We start from the raw sequence: 19,001 nt of genomic DNA on the forward strand, positions 1-19,001 counted from the left end.
TTTTCCAAAAACATGTTGGGAGCCCATGAGTCATGCCTGTAAACCTAACTACTCAGGAGGCTGAGATCTGCGGATTGTAGGTTGAAGCCAGCCTGGGCTGGAAAGTCTTTGAGACTCTTCTCTCCAATTAACCACCAGAAAACTGGAAGTGGAGCTGTGGCTCAAAGTGGTAAAGAGCTAGCCTTGAGCAAAAAGCTCAGGAATAACCCAGGCCCGGAGTTCAAGCCCCCTAACTACACCACCGCTGCTGCCACCACCACCACCACCACCACCACCAAATTAAAAAAGCACAAAGGGGAGTCTGCAGGGATGTGGGATGTAGCTAAGTGGTTAAGTGCCAGCTTAGCATGTGTAAGATGTTGGATTTAACTTGAGTACCAATATATGCATATTTAAAAAGACATATACAGAAAAGGTGAATAACTATAACACTTTGCCATATTTATGTTAAATTATTTTTCTTTTCTTGCCCATACTAGGGTTTGAACTCAGTGTGATGAGGCTCCTCCAGCAGAAAACCCCATGTGCTGAAAAATACATGTTCTTTTGACCGGATACAGGGGACATTTGTTTGTTTTTGCTTGAAATAGATATATTCACATGTGTGTTTAGAAGATCAGTGGTGCTACAGTTAAGGGGCAATGTTGAATAGTAGCCTGGCTTATAGGAGGATAAGTTGAGGGGGTCCGGTGATAATACAGCCGGGAAAGGACGCTCATGTCAGTTGGCCAAATACAGAGGGAGGGCTGGGTGCTTACAGGAAGCGTGTCCCGGGCAGACTCAACCAGATGTGGTGATGGCAGAGCTCTAAGAGCAGAATGGAGACGTGACTTCCTTCAGCTCTAGGGTGCTTTTCTGAAACTGAATTACCTGCTTGAGATTGCTGTCATAATCTCATGCAAAATACTATGATATAGGGCTGGGGATATGGCCTAGTGGCAAGAGTGCCTGCCTCGGATACACGAGGCCCTAGGTTCGATTCCCCAGCACCACATATACAGAAAACGGCCAGAAGCGGCGCTGTGGCTCAAGTGGCAGAGTGCTAGCCTTGAGCGGGAAGAAGCCAGGGACAGTGCTCAGGCCCTGAGTCCAAGGCCCAGGACTGGCCAAAAAATAAAAATACTATGATATAGCCAGGCACTGGTGGCTCATGCCTGTAATCCTAGCTACTCAGGAGGCTGAGCTCTGAGGATCACAGTTCAAAGGCAGCCTGGGAAGGAAAGTCCGTGAGACTCTTATCTCTAATTAACTACCAGAAAAGCAGTAGACCTGTGGCCCAAAGTGGTAGAGCACTAACCTTGAGCAAAAGAGCTCAGGGACAGCACCCAGACCTTGAGTTCAAGCCTCACAATCAATAAAAACAAAACAAAACATCTGTGATGTACTTCAGGGAAGGCCAGCCTTGTGCTGTGTCTTTCACTATGCAATGTTTAATTGTAAATAACCATCCACTTTTTCTTCAAGGTGAGTGGCTTTACATTAGGGAAGCAAAACTAGGGGTTTCCTGGTAGGGGTTTCTGTGTGTGTGTGTGTGTGTGTGTGTGTGTGTGTGTGTGTGTATACATGTACATGTGTTTATGCCAGTCCTATGCCAAGGCCTGGGCACTTTCCCTCAGCTCTTTTGCTCAAGGTTAACACTCCACTACATGAGCCACAGCTCTACTTCCAGCTTTTTGCTAATTAATTGGAAGTAAGACTCTCACATTTCTGCCTGGGCTGACCTCAAACCGTGATCCTCAGGTCTCAGCCTCTTGAGTAGCTAGAACTAGAGGCATGAACCATCAGCAACTGTCTAGTTATTTGAAGCTTCCTTTAACAGTCAATGGGGTTGTTTAGCGACCCAAACGGCTGTGTTCAATGTTGCATGGCTGTCAGCCACAGGCTCAGAGTTGTGATTTTGAATCTTAACTGAAATTCTAGAAACAACCCCCTCCATCAACAAAAACAACTAGTATAATCCAATCTAAATAGGGTATCTGTCTTTGGCTTATTCCTGCAGCTGAGGTATCTACCACATAAAATATTCCCATTCTCCCCATGATCCGAAAAGCTAAGAATTGAAAGACATCATTAACCTCAATGTAGTAGTAAGCTGTTCTTGGATGAAATAGATTATCAGCAGTGACCATCACCTTCATGTGTTTAGAGAGTCATAACTTCTCAAAGGATTGCCCTTATTAGATTAATGTTTCTCTTTTTAATTTGTGCGGGTTAGTGGAAAGGTTGGAGGTGAAGAGGAAGGAATTAATGAAAACCAAGAAATAAAATTCACTTGTAAAAAATAACTGGTGATTGTTAGAAGCAACTGTCCTCCCTCATCCCCCAAAGCAGGAGTGCTGCATTCAGTTAACATGAATGGCCAGGGAACCAGCAAGGACATCTGCAAGATCTAGTCTCCATGGTTACTTGGAAAAGAAAACTGGGAGGGCTTAAGAGGAAGACTAAGAGACAGGATTTCTCAGGGTGCTGAGACTCAGCAGCGGCAGCCACAAGGCTTTCAAGGCTTTCAGAGTGGGCTGTTTGACACTGCAGCTGCTCGGTTGGTATTATGGTACTTCTGAGAACTATACCCCTAGGAAACTTCTTTATTGTGGTACTAGGGATTGTGCCTTACCCTGCTAAGCAAGCCTTTTATTCACTTGATCTGGGACCTCAGTCCTTCCTCTGGCTTGCTTGCTTCCTCCCTCCCTTCCTCTCTTCCTTCCTGAGACAAGGCCTCACTAATTTGTTGCCCTACCTAACCTCAAATTGGTGATCCTCTAGCCTCTGAGCTGGAATTACAGGCATATACCACCATGCCCATCCCCTAAACTCTTTTCTCTGTGCTTCCCAAGTGCCCCTAAGTTTGGGGAATCTTTCTAGAAGAGCTGTAGCTATATAACTATGTCCTATCCCGCCTCTAGGCACCAGGTCCCACAAAACACTCCAGATTGAAGTTGTCTCCGGAAGAGGGACTCCTGTTTCTGCCATAAGTCAGAGAGTGAATGGGTAGGGAGTTGTTTTGCATAGGCTTTTTGTCCTAGGCTTACTTCCTTGGTTTGAAAAAGATTCTTTTCTTATATGATATCTTGTGGAAAATCAGCCCCAGTAAAGAAATTTAAACTTAATAGGACAATGGTATGTTCTTCTTTCCCTTTTTTGAATTTCTCTCACTTCAATGATTTTTCTCCTAATAGTTTCACTGAAAACTGAGAGTCTATTTACTTCATCCCAAACAGTCTATTTTACCAGGGATTGTAAAACATTTTGAGAAAAGGTCTTGCTGTGTTTCTGAGGTGGTCCTTGAACTCCAAACACCCTGCCCCAGCCGTCTGAGTTCTAGGATTCCAGGGGTGTGCTACTGTGCCTGACTTGACCTGACCGGTTCTTTACAGCTTCGTAACTCTCCACAGACGTCTCCTGGGTGCCACCTCCTTGCTGGCCAGATGACTTGTGAATGCTTCTGAACAGTCCGGGTTTGAGCGGGTGCTGGTGTGGGGGCTCCAGCCATGTCAGCGTGGCTTCTCCTGTCAGCTTGCTTTGTTTATCCAGCAGCTCATTACTTAAAACTAGCCTGACAAAATAGGTTAAATAGTCTTTGGGAAATATGGTCCCATCCCTGAGATACCACAACGATGTTTAATAACAGGGAAGATTGGCTTGATAAGGAGAAACGGGATCGGCTTGCATCACCAGACAATATTTTCCTGTTACTCTGGTTGAGTTTCCACCGGCATCAATCAGTAGGAGCAAACCTTAGGGGCAATAAATCGCTGTAGCTGACTCAAGAAAGAGCCAGGGGGAGCCGGGAGAATGATTGCTGATGATTCGTTCTAACTACTTGACCTTCTGACCTCTTCTCTAGATATATGACCAAGATGGGACACTACAGCACTTTATTGATGGTGGGGAACCTAGTAAGTCGAGCTGGATGAGGTATATCCGGTGTGCAAGGCACTGTGGAGAGCAGAATCTAACAGTAGTTCAGTACAGGTAAAGTATGCCTTGATTTACCACTTACAGGGCTGAAGCCCCTTGGCTTGTGTATGCAGATTCAGGCTTGCTGCTAGTGGCCAAAAGCACATCTTGCAGAGCTCTGCAGAGCTTGGCAGAATTGGCGGGGGTGGGGGGGGGTAGGTTGCATGAGTATTTAGAACAGATGCCGTAGATGGCCACTTGTCCTGTGTGCACATGATGAAGTTATTCTGCACCCTCCATTGACCTCCACAGACAGGACAGCCTAATGGCCTGGGCAGCTCCCGTAGCTGATGTGTATAGGAGTTCGGAGAGCTGGCCCTTCCTTCCAGTATCCTTTGGGCTCTCTCCCTGGGGACAGCAGGCTCCTCTGAACAAAGTCCTGGAGTACCTGAGCCTCCACCTTCCCAAGATTCCCTCTCCAAACCCACCATGCTCAGCCCCAGTGGCCGAGGGAGGGGACTTCCCCGTGTAAGGCACCAGAGCTTTGGGGAGTGGCTGGTGAGATTCCAGCTTTGCAGGTGATAAAATGGTTTCCAGAGCCCAAAGGAGACAAAGGCAAGGTGGGGCCATCCCCGTCTCCCAGGCAGCGCCTTGGGAGGGAAGATGGGGTTCCGGAGGCCCAGCCTTCTCCTTCCTGGTGCACCTGCAGCAGAATGGTCCCACATACTGCCTAAGAAGGCTGAAGTGGAGACCAGAAGGCAAAAACAAATCACACAGGAAAAATGCCCCATCACCATGCCTCCTTTTCTCAGAATTCCTCAAAAACATGGACCATGTAAATAGAGGAGCTCAGTTATAAACAGCCATTAGAATCAGAAGCAACTGTTCAGCTTCATTAGGCCCCATAGACACATCAAAGCCCAGGGCCTGTTCCTGACCGCTTGGAATCCTGCCTGGGGCTATTTATTTTCCTTTAATTTTTTTTTTAAAACACTCCCCCCCACCATAGTCTAAGGTTGCACAAATTTAGTTTGCTCTGTGAATGCTCCCAATTAGAAAAAATGGGCAGCATTGGATTTATTACCTTGATTTCGTATGCAATTTTATTTTATTAACTAATAATGAAATAGGACAGGACGGCAATTAGTTATGCTAGTATATAGGTTTTGGCCACCTTTCCTGTCAAGACATTTTGTGGATTTAATTGTTGTTGCTGTTGCTATTTTGTTGTTGCCTTTTTTTTTTTAAGCAAAATTCTGAGCTAGAAAAGTCAGCAAAGATTTTGCTTAGCCAGTCAGCAAGAGATAGCATGGCTGTTTCTCTAATGAGTACCCAGGGAGCTCTTAAGGCAAATTCTGAATTTGGGAAAAGAAACCCCTGAGAGGGAAGAGGGGTTCAAATGAGTCATTACCTATCTGTCAGTGGCAAGGGTTTTACAACTGCCCGTTCATGATGGTGCTTAAACTGCGCACCCTCTCTGCCAATCTGTTTTTGATTACTTCAGATCCTTATAAAATGAACTACAAAAACACAATTTTAAAAACTGGCATCCGTCACCAGTGACCATGTCCAAAAGTAAGAAAATAGAAAAGTTGGACCCTGAAGAGCCAGCCTAATTTTTATTATACATGAATGTCCTCTTCACAAAAAGTCAGCTGGTTTAAATTCATTCTGTTATGATTTGTAATATCTAAATGGAATTTTCTTCAAAGCACTCTTGATTGATTGACCCTTAGCTGAACGTTTTGTTTTTATTTTGAGGCTGACAATAATGTTTGTTGGCATGTGTTCTGCTTCAACTGCGTTGGGACGCCATGAAGCTATCTTTATGAGTCATCCAACCACAATACTAAATACATGTCAGCAAAGGAAATATTATCTGAAAAGGGAAAAATCTCTTTGATGTGCTTCAACATGCAGAGATTTCTGCGAGTTTTGGAAGCTCTACCCGTTTGTAAGGAATGGTGTATGCTTACACATTTCCCCTCTTTCGGCCTGCTCTGAGGCTCAGAAGACCACCCATTGCTTGAAAACAGTTCTGCTCTTTCAGCGGTGAAGTGTATCATTTGGTTTTAGCACATTCATTTGCTGGGCGCTGTGTTTATATTAAAGGAGGCCAAACCGAGAGATGAAATGTTACAAGGGTGAAGTACAAAGTAGACTCAATTTTTCTCAAGTTAGGAGATGCTAATGATTTATAACTCAGCTCCAATTTTGATTTTTTTTTAAATGAAGCAGTGGAAAGAATTAATAAAATGCACAGCTCTTGGAGATGCGGAGGGGGCAGGGTAGCTAGGGGCTGGACGGCTGGCTGGAGTTTTTGTCAGATATTCATAGAAGGTTGGGGGAAAAACATTCTGCTTAGCTAGCAGTGCCCTCATGAGACGGAACGGCAGCAAGTAGGGAAAGGAACAAGATAAATGAAATTTTTGCAGCTGCAAGTAAAATATTGAGAATCTGCACTTTTTTATTGATCTTTATGATCCTATTGCCAAGAGCCACTTTGTGGTGACAAAATATGTTGACAAGTGCATATCTCACTCCATGAGAAATGTGGAGAAGGATTCGCCTTATGTCTGCAGTGTCGTACAAGGAACAAATTGCCCCGCTACAGCCCATTCCTTACAGAAAGGAGAAATTTAAGGCCTACCAGCCTCACACACTTTTATCTGGAACTTGAGGCTAATATTGGTAGCCATCCTTCATTGAGAAAACCAGTCACAGTCTCCTCATATTTTTTTCTTTAAATCTGTAGATTTTTCTTTATGGTATCAAGCTGTTATTTAAAAAAAAAAAACAACCAACAACGGTTTATTTCCCTTCACTGGATCGTTTGAGAATGTAATCTTTCAGCCAGCATAAACTGCTCCTCTCGAGTTCATTGAATTTCTATCCATTTCGTGCGAGAATGCTCTCTCTTCCAACATCAAACTTTCAAGAGTTTTTATTTCTCTGGCTCCTTATATTACAAAGCTGCTGCATTTTACTGCAAATTTGGGAACTTCCAAAGCCAAGTTGCCAGAATATATTTAATCTTTTCTCTTCAAATAAGAAATCAATAGAATTAATTTATATGTGATGTTGGGGCACCACTGCCTTTGCAATTTTCCAAAAGAAAGAATTTTCTCATTTGTGTGAAATGGAATTTTTTTTTATGAACTTTTTCAGCCAGGCATTAGTGACTTGCAGTTGTAATCCTACTTACTCTGCAGGCTAAGATTTAGAAGATCCTGGTTCAAAGTCAGCCCACAGAAAAATCTGGGAGAGTCCATCTTCAATTAGCAAGCTAAACGCTGTGCTGGAAGCCTGGCTCAAATAGTAGACTAGCAGCAAGTAAACTGAGCATAAGGTCCTGAATTCAAGTTCTAATAACTGGCACCAAAAAAAAAGGGGTGGTGGTGAGGGGAGTCTTTTCCTTTCTGCTGTCTCTTGTGCCAAAGATCTGTCTCTTCAAGTCCCTCTACAAATAAGCTGCATTCTGCTTATCCTGTTGAGTGAGAGGCTTTGATCATTGAAATGAGGTGTCTAGGCGGAGCTGGGCAGAGCATTTGTGGAATAGCACAGGTGTGGTGGGGGCCTGCAAGCGCTGCGTGTTACTAAGCTGCATTTTCTCTTGTTTTGAACAGGTCGAATATATTCTACCGAGCCTGTATAGATATCCCCAGGGGCACCGAGCTCCTGGTGTGGTACAATGACAGCTATACATCTTTCTTTGGGATCCCCTTACAGTGCATTGCCCAGGATGAAAACTGTAAGAATTCACTTCAGCTCTAAGTTCACATCTCAAAATACCTATTTGAAAGCTAACTTGAAAACAGTGCATTTTTTAAGTGTCTGGAATGTGGTTTGCTGTGATACCAAATGCAAACGTGCTCAAGGCCAGTCCATTACTCTTCCCCCTGTAGGTTGGTTGCTTTTTCACAAGGCATCTTCGCCTGCATTGGCCAAACTCGTTCATCTGTGCACAGCTCTAAACCCTCGCCAGAGTTAGAAAGAATTGCTGACAGCAAAGTTATTCATAGAGCAACCTAGTATGTGTCTGCTTCTATGCTTGCCACCATCAAGGGGTTATAAGAACAGCTTAAAGTACAACTTCTGAGCCAGGTTTGCTGAGCCAGGTGTGAGAGTTCACACCTGTAATCCCAGCTACATAGGTCAGTGGAACAAGAGGATCTTGAGCTGGAAGCCAGTGAGAACTTACCTCAAAAGCATAGTAAGGCCTGGGAAGGGAGCTCACACGCTGTACCACAGAAGGGGAAGTAATAGTAAATGCTGTACACATAAGACTGGGGAATCATCTTTCTAATGTTCAGTGTCTAAAACAAATTTTCTTCTTTGATGCCATGCCAATCATGGTGTGTGTGTTGTGTGTGTGTGTGTGTGTGTGTGTGTGTGTGTGTGTGTGTTGATCTTGGAGCTGGAACTTAGTGCCTGGGCACTGAGTTAGGGTTATGGATGTGAGCCAACAACTATTTTTTTAAAGAATAGTGAACTATTTTTAAAAGAATACTGTTAGCGGGGTACAGGTGGCTCACACTTGTAATTATAGCTACTCAGAAGCCTGAGATCTGAGGATCAAGGTTCAGAGCCAGCCCGGGCAGAAACATCTGTCTGACACTTATCTCCAACCAACCAACAAAAAGCTGGAAGTGTAGCTGTTTCAAGTTAGTAGAGCACCAGCTTTCAGCTGAAAAGCTAAGAGACAGTGCTTAGGCCCTGAGTTCAAGCCCCGAAATCAGCACCAAGAAACAAAAAACAAAACAGGTAAAAATACTCTTAACAGGTATATCAACCTTTACTGAAACTTTACACTTGTTTGGTAAGTCTTTAGAAAATATTAAAATGTAATTTCCTGTATTGGGGACAAAATTGGATCTTTTAGGCATATCTCAGGAAGCAGAGAAATTGTGTTTTCTTGTCATTAAATTGTGAACTGATAATTTCATATTATGCTGTAAGAATAGATAACAGATCTATTTTGTTAATAGATAAAAAATTTGATTTTGAAAAAAGTATTATTTTCCTTCTTCCTTCTTGGTTCACTTTCTTTCCCATACATGTACATTCATAGTAACTCCAATAAACTTCTCATGTAACTTCTAGTCAAATGCTAGTGATCAGAGATTTCTTTCCCATGTTGTCTTTAATTTCTTTGCCCACAGTAAAATCTCGCTGAAGCCTACACTATCATTTTCATTTTCTATTTTAGTCTGCTCCAAATCAATTTCAAAACAAAAAAATAAGTCTTTGGACAAATAATACATTCCTTTACCCAGATTTCCCTTTAAAAGTTTCTTTTCTGCTGTGATCTTCTTGCTTGGTAAGTTCTAGCTTCATAAGAGGGAATCTCAGTGTTGGGAATGAGTGTGTCCCATCTGTTTGGGGGCAAATCTGGACATAGAGATCACTGCTCTACCATCTTCAGAACAATTCCAAGGCTCCATCTATAAGGGTCCTAGGGTCTCCTATGCCCAGGGACCCTATCAGCCTCTGGTGTGCTGACATGGACTTGTCTCTAGACTGGAACATTGACCAAATCTCACCTCCTGAGTTGTAGACATTGACCCAAAAGGATTCCAGACATCCTGTGACTATCCCAGTTTCCTGAGATGTTGTACAGTGTGTGTTGAGGATTCCCTAGGAATAAACACTAAGACCTAGACTTCTAAAATATATAGGTAGTTTATTGTTCATTCATTCATTTATTCATGCATGCATGCACATTCTCATTCATTCATTCACTCATTCATATGTACTGAATATATACTTAGTATCTACTGTGAGTCTGTCTTTGCTGAAAATGTAGGAAGAGACAGTAATTCCTACTCTTAGGAAGCTTACATTGTAGTGGAAAGAGAGAGATCCTAAAGTGTATAAATAAATAGTTGCTCAGATGGTGATGTGTTATGGAGATAATAAATCAGAGTAGGAGGACAATAGGGCCAGAATTTAGGGGCTACACATTGGGAAAGCGATCGATTAAGTAGTCCCCACTCGGGGAGGTGGTCTTTGGGCAAACACTTAAGAAAGTGAAGGAACTGGAGAAGATTGTTTCAGGCAGTCAGACTAAAAACATAGAGGCCCCAAGCTGGGAATGTTTCTAGTGTGTGGAGGAGACTCAGGCAGATGGCCTGGGTGAGCAGAGTGAAGGGAGAGAAGATGGCTTGGGAGGTGGGCGGGGGAGGCTCAGGCGTGCTTGGGCCCTGGAGGTCTCTGCTTTTCCTCCACATGAGCTGGATGGCCAGGCTGGGCAGGACACAGTATGGAGATGACCTTGCTGATGTTATAATAGCATTGTTCGGCTCACTGAGTGGAGACTGGACAGCAGGGGTGCGGTAGAGAACATTCCCAACCAGAGGCTCTCAGGAACCCAGAAGAGAGATGACGGTGACATGGACGAGTGGAGGTGGCAGAAGTAGTTGGCATCTGGATACACATTTGAAGTAAGGCCAACCGCATTTCCCGACACATTAGATATGGAGAGAAAGGAGTCAAGGATGAGGACAAGGCGTTTGGTCCAACCAACTGTATGACTTAGAGGACCATTTGCCAAGTTGGGGAGCAAATGGAAGCCAAGAGCTGCACATCTTGCTCTTGACACGATCTCTAGAGTGCACGCACACATCTCCTCACCGCCTCTTCCTCACAGTGCCCTCGCACAGAGGGGAGGGACTGCGGGTGTGGGGTGGAGCTTTCAGCTCCATCATGACAGCCACCTGACAATGGGTATGCCATGTGCTCTTCTGTTCTGAGGCCACGCAACCTGTGGTTTGTTTTTCAGTTCTTCTTTTCCCTATGATTCCGCCTGTGTGATGCCGTCTTGAGGTAGCTGATAATCATAATACACTCTAGAGATCTCATGCTATGCCAGTGAGCTCCAGAAGAAAACTTACAAAGCCCTAGCAGCTTGATGTAGAGAAAGGAGATCATTCTTTGGGGTTTAGTTCCTAGAGTTCTAAGCAAGGGTTGAAGGAAGCTGAATGGGAATTAAGATATTATGGACCGAAAGGCTCAACAGTGACAACACCTGGTTTCCTGAGGCATTATGGGAATTTCATTTCACTTCCTGTCTCAAAGACATATATCTGCCACGTGTTTGGCTACCTAAGAAACAAAAGGTTTTATCAGATCGTGAGGAAGAGCGATGACTCCGGTTCTGTGTTAGATTCTCATTTCTTCTGATTCACAGAGATACCGAGGGGATGGCTCTATGAGGGTTCCTGCCCCTGTGACTCAAAAGCACCACTGTGTGAAAGGGCAGGGCCAAGACTTTAACACCCTCCAAGAGGAGTAATTTAAGTCATCTCAACTAGATTAGCAATTCCACACCCACATTTGCCCTGCTGTTGCTAGGGCAAACACATTTATCTATCTTAAAAAGAAGTTTCTTTAAAGCACAGAGTTACTGGTTTAAGGACCCCTGCAGGAGTTGGAGGCATGGCTCAGTTGGTAAGAGTGCCAGCCAATGAGCAAAAGTGTCAGGAGTCCCTAAAAACACAACAAAATAATGAGGAAGTACTCTTCAATCCCCTTCACACTGCACTAGACTATTAAGTGCTTACTCTATAAATATGAGGGCTTTTATTATTATTATTATTATTATTATTATGGTCCTAGGGCCTGGGCACTGTCCCTGAGCCTCTTTGTGCATGAGGCTGCCTCTCTACCACTCTAGCCACAGCTCCCCTTCCAGCTTTTTCTGAGTAGTTTACTGGGGATAAGAGCCTCACAGACTTTCCTGTCAAGGCTGGCTTTGAACCGCAGTCTTCAGATCTCAGCCTCCTGAGTAGCTAGGATTACAGACATGAGCCACTGGTGCCTGGCTAATATAAGACTTTTTTTTTATTGTGACTATTAGAAGTGATTTAATATTAAAGCCAGACTTTTCTTCGCTAATGAAATTGATACCTGGACCAAGACGTTTAAGGAAAATGTGATTTTGCTTAGTGAAGAATACTTATTAAGCACATTCATTTATAGAAAATATCATTTTCTTCCCACGATTCTTTCAACAAAGTACACATTTCCCGCTGAGCCTGTGTGGCGGGCTTAGGCCTCGGCCAGTGCCCCCGCCCCCCGCAGTGGTGGGTAGCAGCAGCCACGCTGGGCATTCTCCCCATCCGGACAAGCCCAAGCCGGGAGCTGCCGCCCTCGAGAGAAGGCAGCCCTGCTCACAGGCATCTGGGTCTGGAAGCAATTCCGATGCTATTTTCTTTATAAAGAATCCTAGTTGTAACTGTAATCGAGCTCCAAGGAGCGTCACTCCATCCACCGTGGGCTTTCCAGAGAGCCTGCAGGACCACGTGTGTCCACAGGTCACATCCTGCACGAAGGAAGGGGGCTCCCCAGAGCTTCCAGTGGGGGCGAGCGCCTGCCGCGTGTGAAGACCTCCGTGCGTTCATCTTCATTTCAGAGGAGAGTCTTAAAAAACCTGGGGAATCAATGTTGACCCCGTCTTCCTGCTGCCTTTTCTGTCTGAGCACAGGAGGCTGGGGTGGCAGAATGGGAGGCCGGATGGGAGGCCGGATGGGAGGCCGGATGGGAGGCCGGATGGGAGGCCGGCCTCGAGGAGCCCGGCCTGTGTCTTTTGATTGTAAAGACGAGCAACAAGCAGATCTTTGCACAGTGCCCCTTACCCCCTCCTTCCTGCCAGCCCACCGAGTGTAAGTGAGCTGTAGGAGGCCACAGAAGAATTCTCCAGAACAGTAAGGTCCATGTTCACAGCCTGTCCTGAATTTGGAAGGACAGAATAAGTCACATAAATAAATATACCATTTCGATATGTCCAGTATTTGTGCCCTGTGAGGTTGCCCAGCAGAGAGCTGCAACTGGGCTAAGGAAGGGGTGGCAGGATGAGTTTGATCCGGAAGAGCCACTGTGCATAGGGGAAAATGGGTTCGATTTCAGTTTTCCTGGATGGGGGCCTAGCCAGATGGTGCCCTCAGGCTTAGAGACCAAGGCAGCTGTCCAGAGGAGAACAGCAGTCACACTCTAGAATCCACCTGTGGCTGTAGAATCTTATGGGGCTTCATTGTATACTACCAATTGGATTAAAAAGAAACCAAACATCTCAGAACCCAGTGCCAGTAAGCTCATGCCTATAACCCTGGCTTCTCAGGAGGCCGAGGTCTGAGGACTGCCCTTCAAAGGCAGCCCAGCAAGAAAAGTCTGTGAGACTTTATCTACAGCTAACCAGCAAAAAGCCAAACGTGGAGGTGGTAGAATGGCAGAGTTGAGTGAAAAAGCTGAGTTCAATACCAGCCTGGGTACAAAAACAAACTAATCCCTGGTCCCAGGACCGGACAGCCCTTAAGGATTCTTGAAAGAGTAAAATGGAAATGATTGCTCAGGGATGCCCCAGCAACTACGCAGGGGAAGCCAGGGCCCGCAGGAAAGGTGTTCACAGAGAACAACCACAGACCACAGAGGTTGTCTTCTTAGAGTCGGTAGAATACTGTGGTCCACGCCAGGTTTGCTGCGGGATTGAGAGTACTTGTGCCCCAAGTTCCTGGGCACCCGAGAGGCTGAGGTGGGTGTCTCTACAGGAATTGTCTTCAGCCTAAGGTTGCACACCCATCGCCACCTACATCCCCTCCCCTCCCCTCCCCTCCCCTCCCCTCCCCTCCCCTCCCCTCCCCTCCCTTTCCCTCCCTTCCCATGCAGGCCCTGGTGAGCGTGCTCTATGTGAGAGATAAAGGACCTGTTCCCTTCTCTCAAAGCACATTTTGAGCTCCAGACCTGGGAAATCTAACCCAGTCTTAATCACCTGACTCCCCAACTCCTTAGTGCCCCCCACAACACACACATACACGCGCGCTCGCGCGCGCGCACACACACACGCGCACACACACACTCACTTTGCAAATCTCCATTCCAGAATCTGATTCTTAGAGAACCCAACAACAGGACCTCCCAGGTCTGTATTTTCAATCCTGACTTCTGTGCTGAGCCCTGGGCTCCCACCCAACTGTCTCCTCTGCATCTTAATGTTGTGTCATAAGGCATCTCAAACCAAACACAGCTGAACACTTGGTGCCCACCCCCACAGACTGCCTCTCCCCAGTCCCTGGTTAATGTTCCCTCGCTCCTGGCCATTCAATTGCTCTCTTGGAAAGCCTTCAGGCCTCATCCTCGTGCACCTTGTGGTCATCAGGTGCTGTTGATGAAGTAGTCTTTGTGCCTTTCTTCTGTGTCGCTGCTCTCTGGGATGGATTGGATTACTGCAGGGCCTGGCTTCCTCCTGGGCCCCACACTCACCCTCTTTAGGAACATAGCCAGGAGGGGAGGTGGGCAGAGAAGTTCCAAAAGCATGCTTTGTTGGTGGTGGTTGTGGGGCTTGAACTCTGGGCGCTGTCCCTGAGCTCTTCAGCTCCACGCTAGTGCTCAGCCACTGAGCCACACCACCACTTCCAGTTTTCTGGTGGTTGATTGAAGATAACAGTCTCACAGACTTTCCTGCTTCGGCTAGCTTCAAACCACGGTCCTCAGATCTCAACCTCCTGAGTAGCTAGGATTATAGGCCTGAGCCACTGGCACCTAGTAGTCTTGTTTATTTTATTGTTCCAGTTTATCCATTTATTTTGTTAACAGGTACTTGGATCCCTTAGGTCAAAGCCAAGAAAGGACTGTGGACACAAGAGATTATCAGAATGTTGACGGATGCTTAGCTATTCTTACAGAGATCATTTTTGGCATCCAAGTACATGCTCTCTTTCTGCATTTGCCTTTGGACTCTCTGTCTTTTTGAGACACTGTCTTGTTATTATACCCAAGCAGTAGCTGGGAGTGTAGGCACGCACCACTGTGTCCCTCAGCCCCTGTTTCTCTTTCACACTATTAGTAGGATAGAATATACATTAATTTATCTACATGGAATGATGACGCATTCATAGCACATATTTGATCTTCTTACAGTCCCGCTTAAAACACACTTTGAGCTTTCTTGAGTTTTAGGTTAGTTGCTCAGTTAATATTCTAGGGATCACATGTATTCTTCAGAAACATTTAGTGTTTTAAGAATTAGTCTTTCTGAAACTGTCAGGTGTCTTGGCCATGAATGATGGTTAAAATTATAATGATGCAATGGATGCATCTTTAGATTTGATGAAAATGAGTAAATGTTTATTTGTGAAAACATCTGCTTGCTGTCTGTGTCTCCGTGAGAATGTAAGTGCCACGAGGGCCGGACTGAGCTTTCCTGTTCCCTGTGTCCTCCGTGCCTAGCACGGTGTCACGCAAGTCACGCAGGCTCCGTACCTGTTGGGCACCTGGGAGTTTGGGAAGGCGTGGCCTCCTTCGTGCTCAGTGCCCACCCTTTCAGCTCAGGCCTGGTGCTCTGCCACTTGAACCTCTCCTCTCCGGTCCCAGGGTTTGGGTGGTTAATTGGCGAATCTCTCCAAGTTGTCTGCTCAGGCTGACTTTGAACCAGGCTCCTCAGATCTTTTAAGTAGCTAGGATTATAGGCATGAGCTGCTAGCACCCATCTTCCCTTCATGTCTTAATTGTCCAGATTTATTAAATTTATATTTTTCTTGACTAAATTCTTCAAGCCTTCGACACCCCATCTTCTTCAGCTGTGTCTTTATAGACTAAGGAGATTTAGCAGCTCAGTGCTGCTTCAGAAAAAACACTTCATCTCCTTGGTCATCATGCTAGCCTCTATCTCCGGGCCCTTTTTTTTTTTTTTTTTTTGCTGGTACTGGGGCTTGAACTCAGGACCTTACACTCTCACTCTGCTTTTTCACTCCTGCCTAGTACTCCACCAATTGAGCTATACTTCCAGTCTACCATTGTGTTTTCTCATTCATTCTCTGCCTCCTTTCTGATAATTTCCTGTGTTTGGTCAATAGTTTTGATTATCATATTCACTGCAGTGGAGATTCATAAAAATAATCTCTTTTTTCTTCAAAAACATTCTGCTTAAAAAAAAACTTTTCAGATCTTTTGGCTCCTATGGAAGTGTTTAGGTACTCTACAGGACAGCTTACAAATTATATGTGCTTGCTTTTGTGAAAAAATTTCAACTATATCCTACTTTCTCTTTCCTTTAAATGACATGGCTCAATTTTATTTGAGAATTAAATTTATTTATATGTACAATAAGGCGCCATCCCCAAAGTAGAATACAGAGTAGTTATTGCTATGTTTCTTGGAAAAGGGAATAATAAGCGAGCAAATAGTTTCATTCCAACCAACCATCCCTCTTTTTACTGTCTACATATTCATTTGTTTTCATTGTACTAAATCCTCTGGTTTTTTGTTATGTGTTATCTTCTGTAATTCAGATCTCACATATCCTGGTTTACTACACAGACTTTTAGAGATATAAATACAAAATTTTCTTTACTATCTGTGAACAAAAGAGGCTCAGGCCCTTACTTAGTTCAAGCACCAGGACCAGTAGACAATAATGGATCCAAATTTTGCCAAATATCCTTCTTTATATTTCAATGTCTGTTTAGAAAGTAACGATCCATAGGCAAATAAAAAGATTTTGTTAAAAAGTGTAGAAAATAGCCAGATGTTTAGTGGCGCATGCCTGTAATCCTAGCTACACAGGAGGCTGAGATCTGAGGATCACGATTAGAAGCCAGCCTGCTAGGAAAAATCTGTGATTTCTTTCTTTCTTTCTTTCTTTCTTTCTTTCTTTCTTTCTTTCTTTCTTTCTTTCTTTCTTTCTTTCTTTCTTTCTTTCTCTCTTTCTCTCTCTCTCTCTTTCTTTCTTTCTTTCTTTCTTTTTTTTTGTAGTCTGTGGGGCTTGAACTCAGGGCCTGGGCACTGTCCTGGAACTCTTTTGCTCAAGGCTTGCTCTCTACCACATTGATCCACAGATCCACTTTCAGTGTTTAGGTGGTTAATTAGAGATAACAGTTTGACAGCCTTTCCTGCCCAGGCTGGCTTTGAACCACAGTTCTCAGATCTCAGCCTCCTGAGTGGATACAGCTACAGACAAGAGTGAGACACGGGTGCCTAGCCATGAATTTCTTTCGAAAAAGATTTCACCCATATCTTGTGTATTCTAATCACCTTCAGAGCTGTGGAGTGATCTGCGGATCCTTCATAAATAGTATTCACAAAGTAAGAACTTTAAAAGGAAGACATTTCATGTGAATTAGATTTCCCTGCTCCAAAAAGTGTTTCTTGTTTCTAGTTCCTTCTCCACCACCACTGCCACCACCCAGTTTAGAGCCCCCCCCCCCCCGCCCCACCGTTCTGGTCTCTGCTTCCTTCATCATGGGGGACGTGGTGGCTGCTGTTGGTTGTCAGGCCTGAGGTGAGTGCTTTCCAGGACCAAGCCCAGACCTCATAAAAGAGCCTGAACAGTCAGGAAAGCAGACAGCCAGAGCCCCACACTAACGAGCGTCAGTCCTAGGTCACACTCCCCACTAAATGCGTTCATTATTAGGGTGGCCACGTTGTGTTTCACCAAGGACGAGATAATAGATTGAGACTTGCCCACACCCACAAGGCTGGTAAGTAGCAGACTTAGACTCAGGGCCATCTCAACCACTAACCCATGCTGCCGTTGTTTTTAGGGTTGTAACTGCCACTCACGGGAGGGAGGCGGGGCACAGAGTGATTGAGCAGCTCTTAGGAGATCGTGTGTACTCAAAGCGGAGTCAGGATTTGACCCAGGGTCTCTCTTGATGCCTTAGCAGTGAGCACTGTCTCTGTTGGCCTCACACTCTTAGTTTATCCACGACACGCCCATCTGCTTTGCCCTCTTGAGCTCTCCCTGAACTCCGTGTTTCCTTTCTGCTCAGAACAACCTGGGTCTGTTTCCTAAGCTGCCATTTAGTTGATGTATTTATTTACTTGGACTTTTAAGGCACTCTGAAGTCGGCCCTCTCTAATCCTGGCCTCCAAATTCCCCAGGAACAGGTGCTCTGGAAGGGCCTGTCTCCCTTCCTGTCCACCAAGCCTTCATCTTTCCTTTGTCCTTCCAACCAGCCCCCCTGTGCTGATGCCTCCCCTTGCCCTGTTGAACGCACCCTCTCTGGGAAGCCCTCCCCATCAGAGCCCCTTTCCAGCAGCCCGCTCGCTCATGGAGCCGCCCTGTGGAGTCTTGTATCTCAGTCAACGTTAATTTTGAAGGCGAAGATCGTGTAAGACCAATCCTGACCTTGAGGAAGTTGTTTAACAAACGGGTGTTGGAAGAGTTATTAATTCGTAATAAAGGTGTTCTTAATGGGCCGGGATGTAGCTCTGTGGCAAAGTGCTTCCCCTGTACCCAAAAGGAAAGAAATCACATTGTGGGCTGGGAATACGGCCTAGTGGCAAGAGTGCTCGCCTCTTATACATGAAGCCCTGGGTTTGATTCCCCAGCACCACATATGTAGAAAATGGCCAGAAGGGGCGCTGTGGCTCAAGTGGCAGAGTGCTAACCTTGAGCAAAAAGAAGCCAGGGACAGTGCTCAGGCCCTGAGTCCAAGGCCCAGGACTGGCAAAAATAAATAAAAGAAATCACATTGTGTTCATTTTCAATCCAGAAAAAAAACGTGTTATTATGCATCCATTCCCAGAGGGTGAAGGTGATGTGTTCCCTGTTGTCGTTCTAGTAAACGTCCCTTCCTCGGTCATGGAAGCCATGTGCCGGCCAGACGCCCTGCAGCCCTTCGGTAAGAGCAGCAAGCTGGCCGCCGCCGCCCCGCAGCGCTCCGTGGTCTTCCCCCAGACGCCCTGCAGCCGGGGCTCCTCCCTCCTGGATAAATCGGGGGCCCTGGAGTCGGGCTTCAACCAGCTCAACGTGAAGAACCAGCGGGTGCTGGCCAGCCCGACCTCCACGAGCCAGCTGCACTCGGAGTTCAGTGACTGGCACCTGTGGAAGTGCGGCCAGTGCTTCAAGACCTTCACCCAGCGCATCCTCCTGCAGATGCACGTGTGCACGCAGAACCCGGACAGGTAGCGCCGCTCCCGCCCTGCCTCCGAGCCTGCTTAGTGACACCCCCTGCTCCCCTCCTGCCGCCTCATGACGCACGGCTAGCCGCACCGGGGGACCCCTGGTGCCAACAGGGGCCTCGGTGGCTGACAGACAGACCTGTCCGAGCTTAAGAAGGGAGCCATAGCTGGGCGCCCATGGCTCACGCCTGGAATCCCAGCTACTC

General features: G+C 45.7%; 1 protein-coding gene across 1 annotated transcript in view; it reads left to right on the forward strand.

The window, feature by feature from the left end:
* Prdm6 (PR/SET domain 6) overlaps positions 1–19,001 on the forward strand; it is a 105,748-nt gene that overhangs the window by 70,022 nt on the left and 16,725 nt on the right. Inside the window, exons 3-5 of the mRNA XM_048346040.1 lie at positions 3,845–3,972; positions 7,524–7,648; positions 18,456–18,798. Of these exons, the coding sequence (XP_048201997.1) occupies positions 3,845–3,972; positions 7,524–7,648; positions 18,456–18,798 (596 nt within the window). The remainder of the gene's footprint in view (positions 1–3,844; positions 3,973–7,523; positions 7,649–18,455; positions 18,799–19,001) is intronic.

The sequence above is a fragment of the Perognathus longimembris genome, chromosome 5, assembly GCF_023159225.1.
Source record: "Perognathus longimembris pacificus isolate PPM17 chromosome 5, ASM2315922v1, whole genome shotgun sequence".
Lineage (NCBI taxonomy): Eukaryota > Metazoa > Chordata > Mammalia > Rodentia > Heteromyidae > Perognathus > Perognathus longimembris.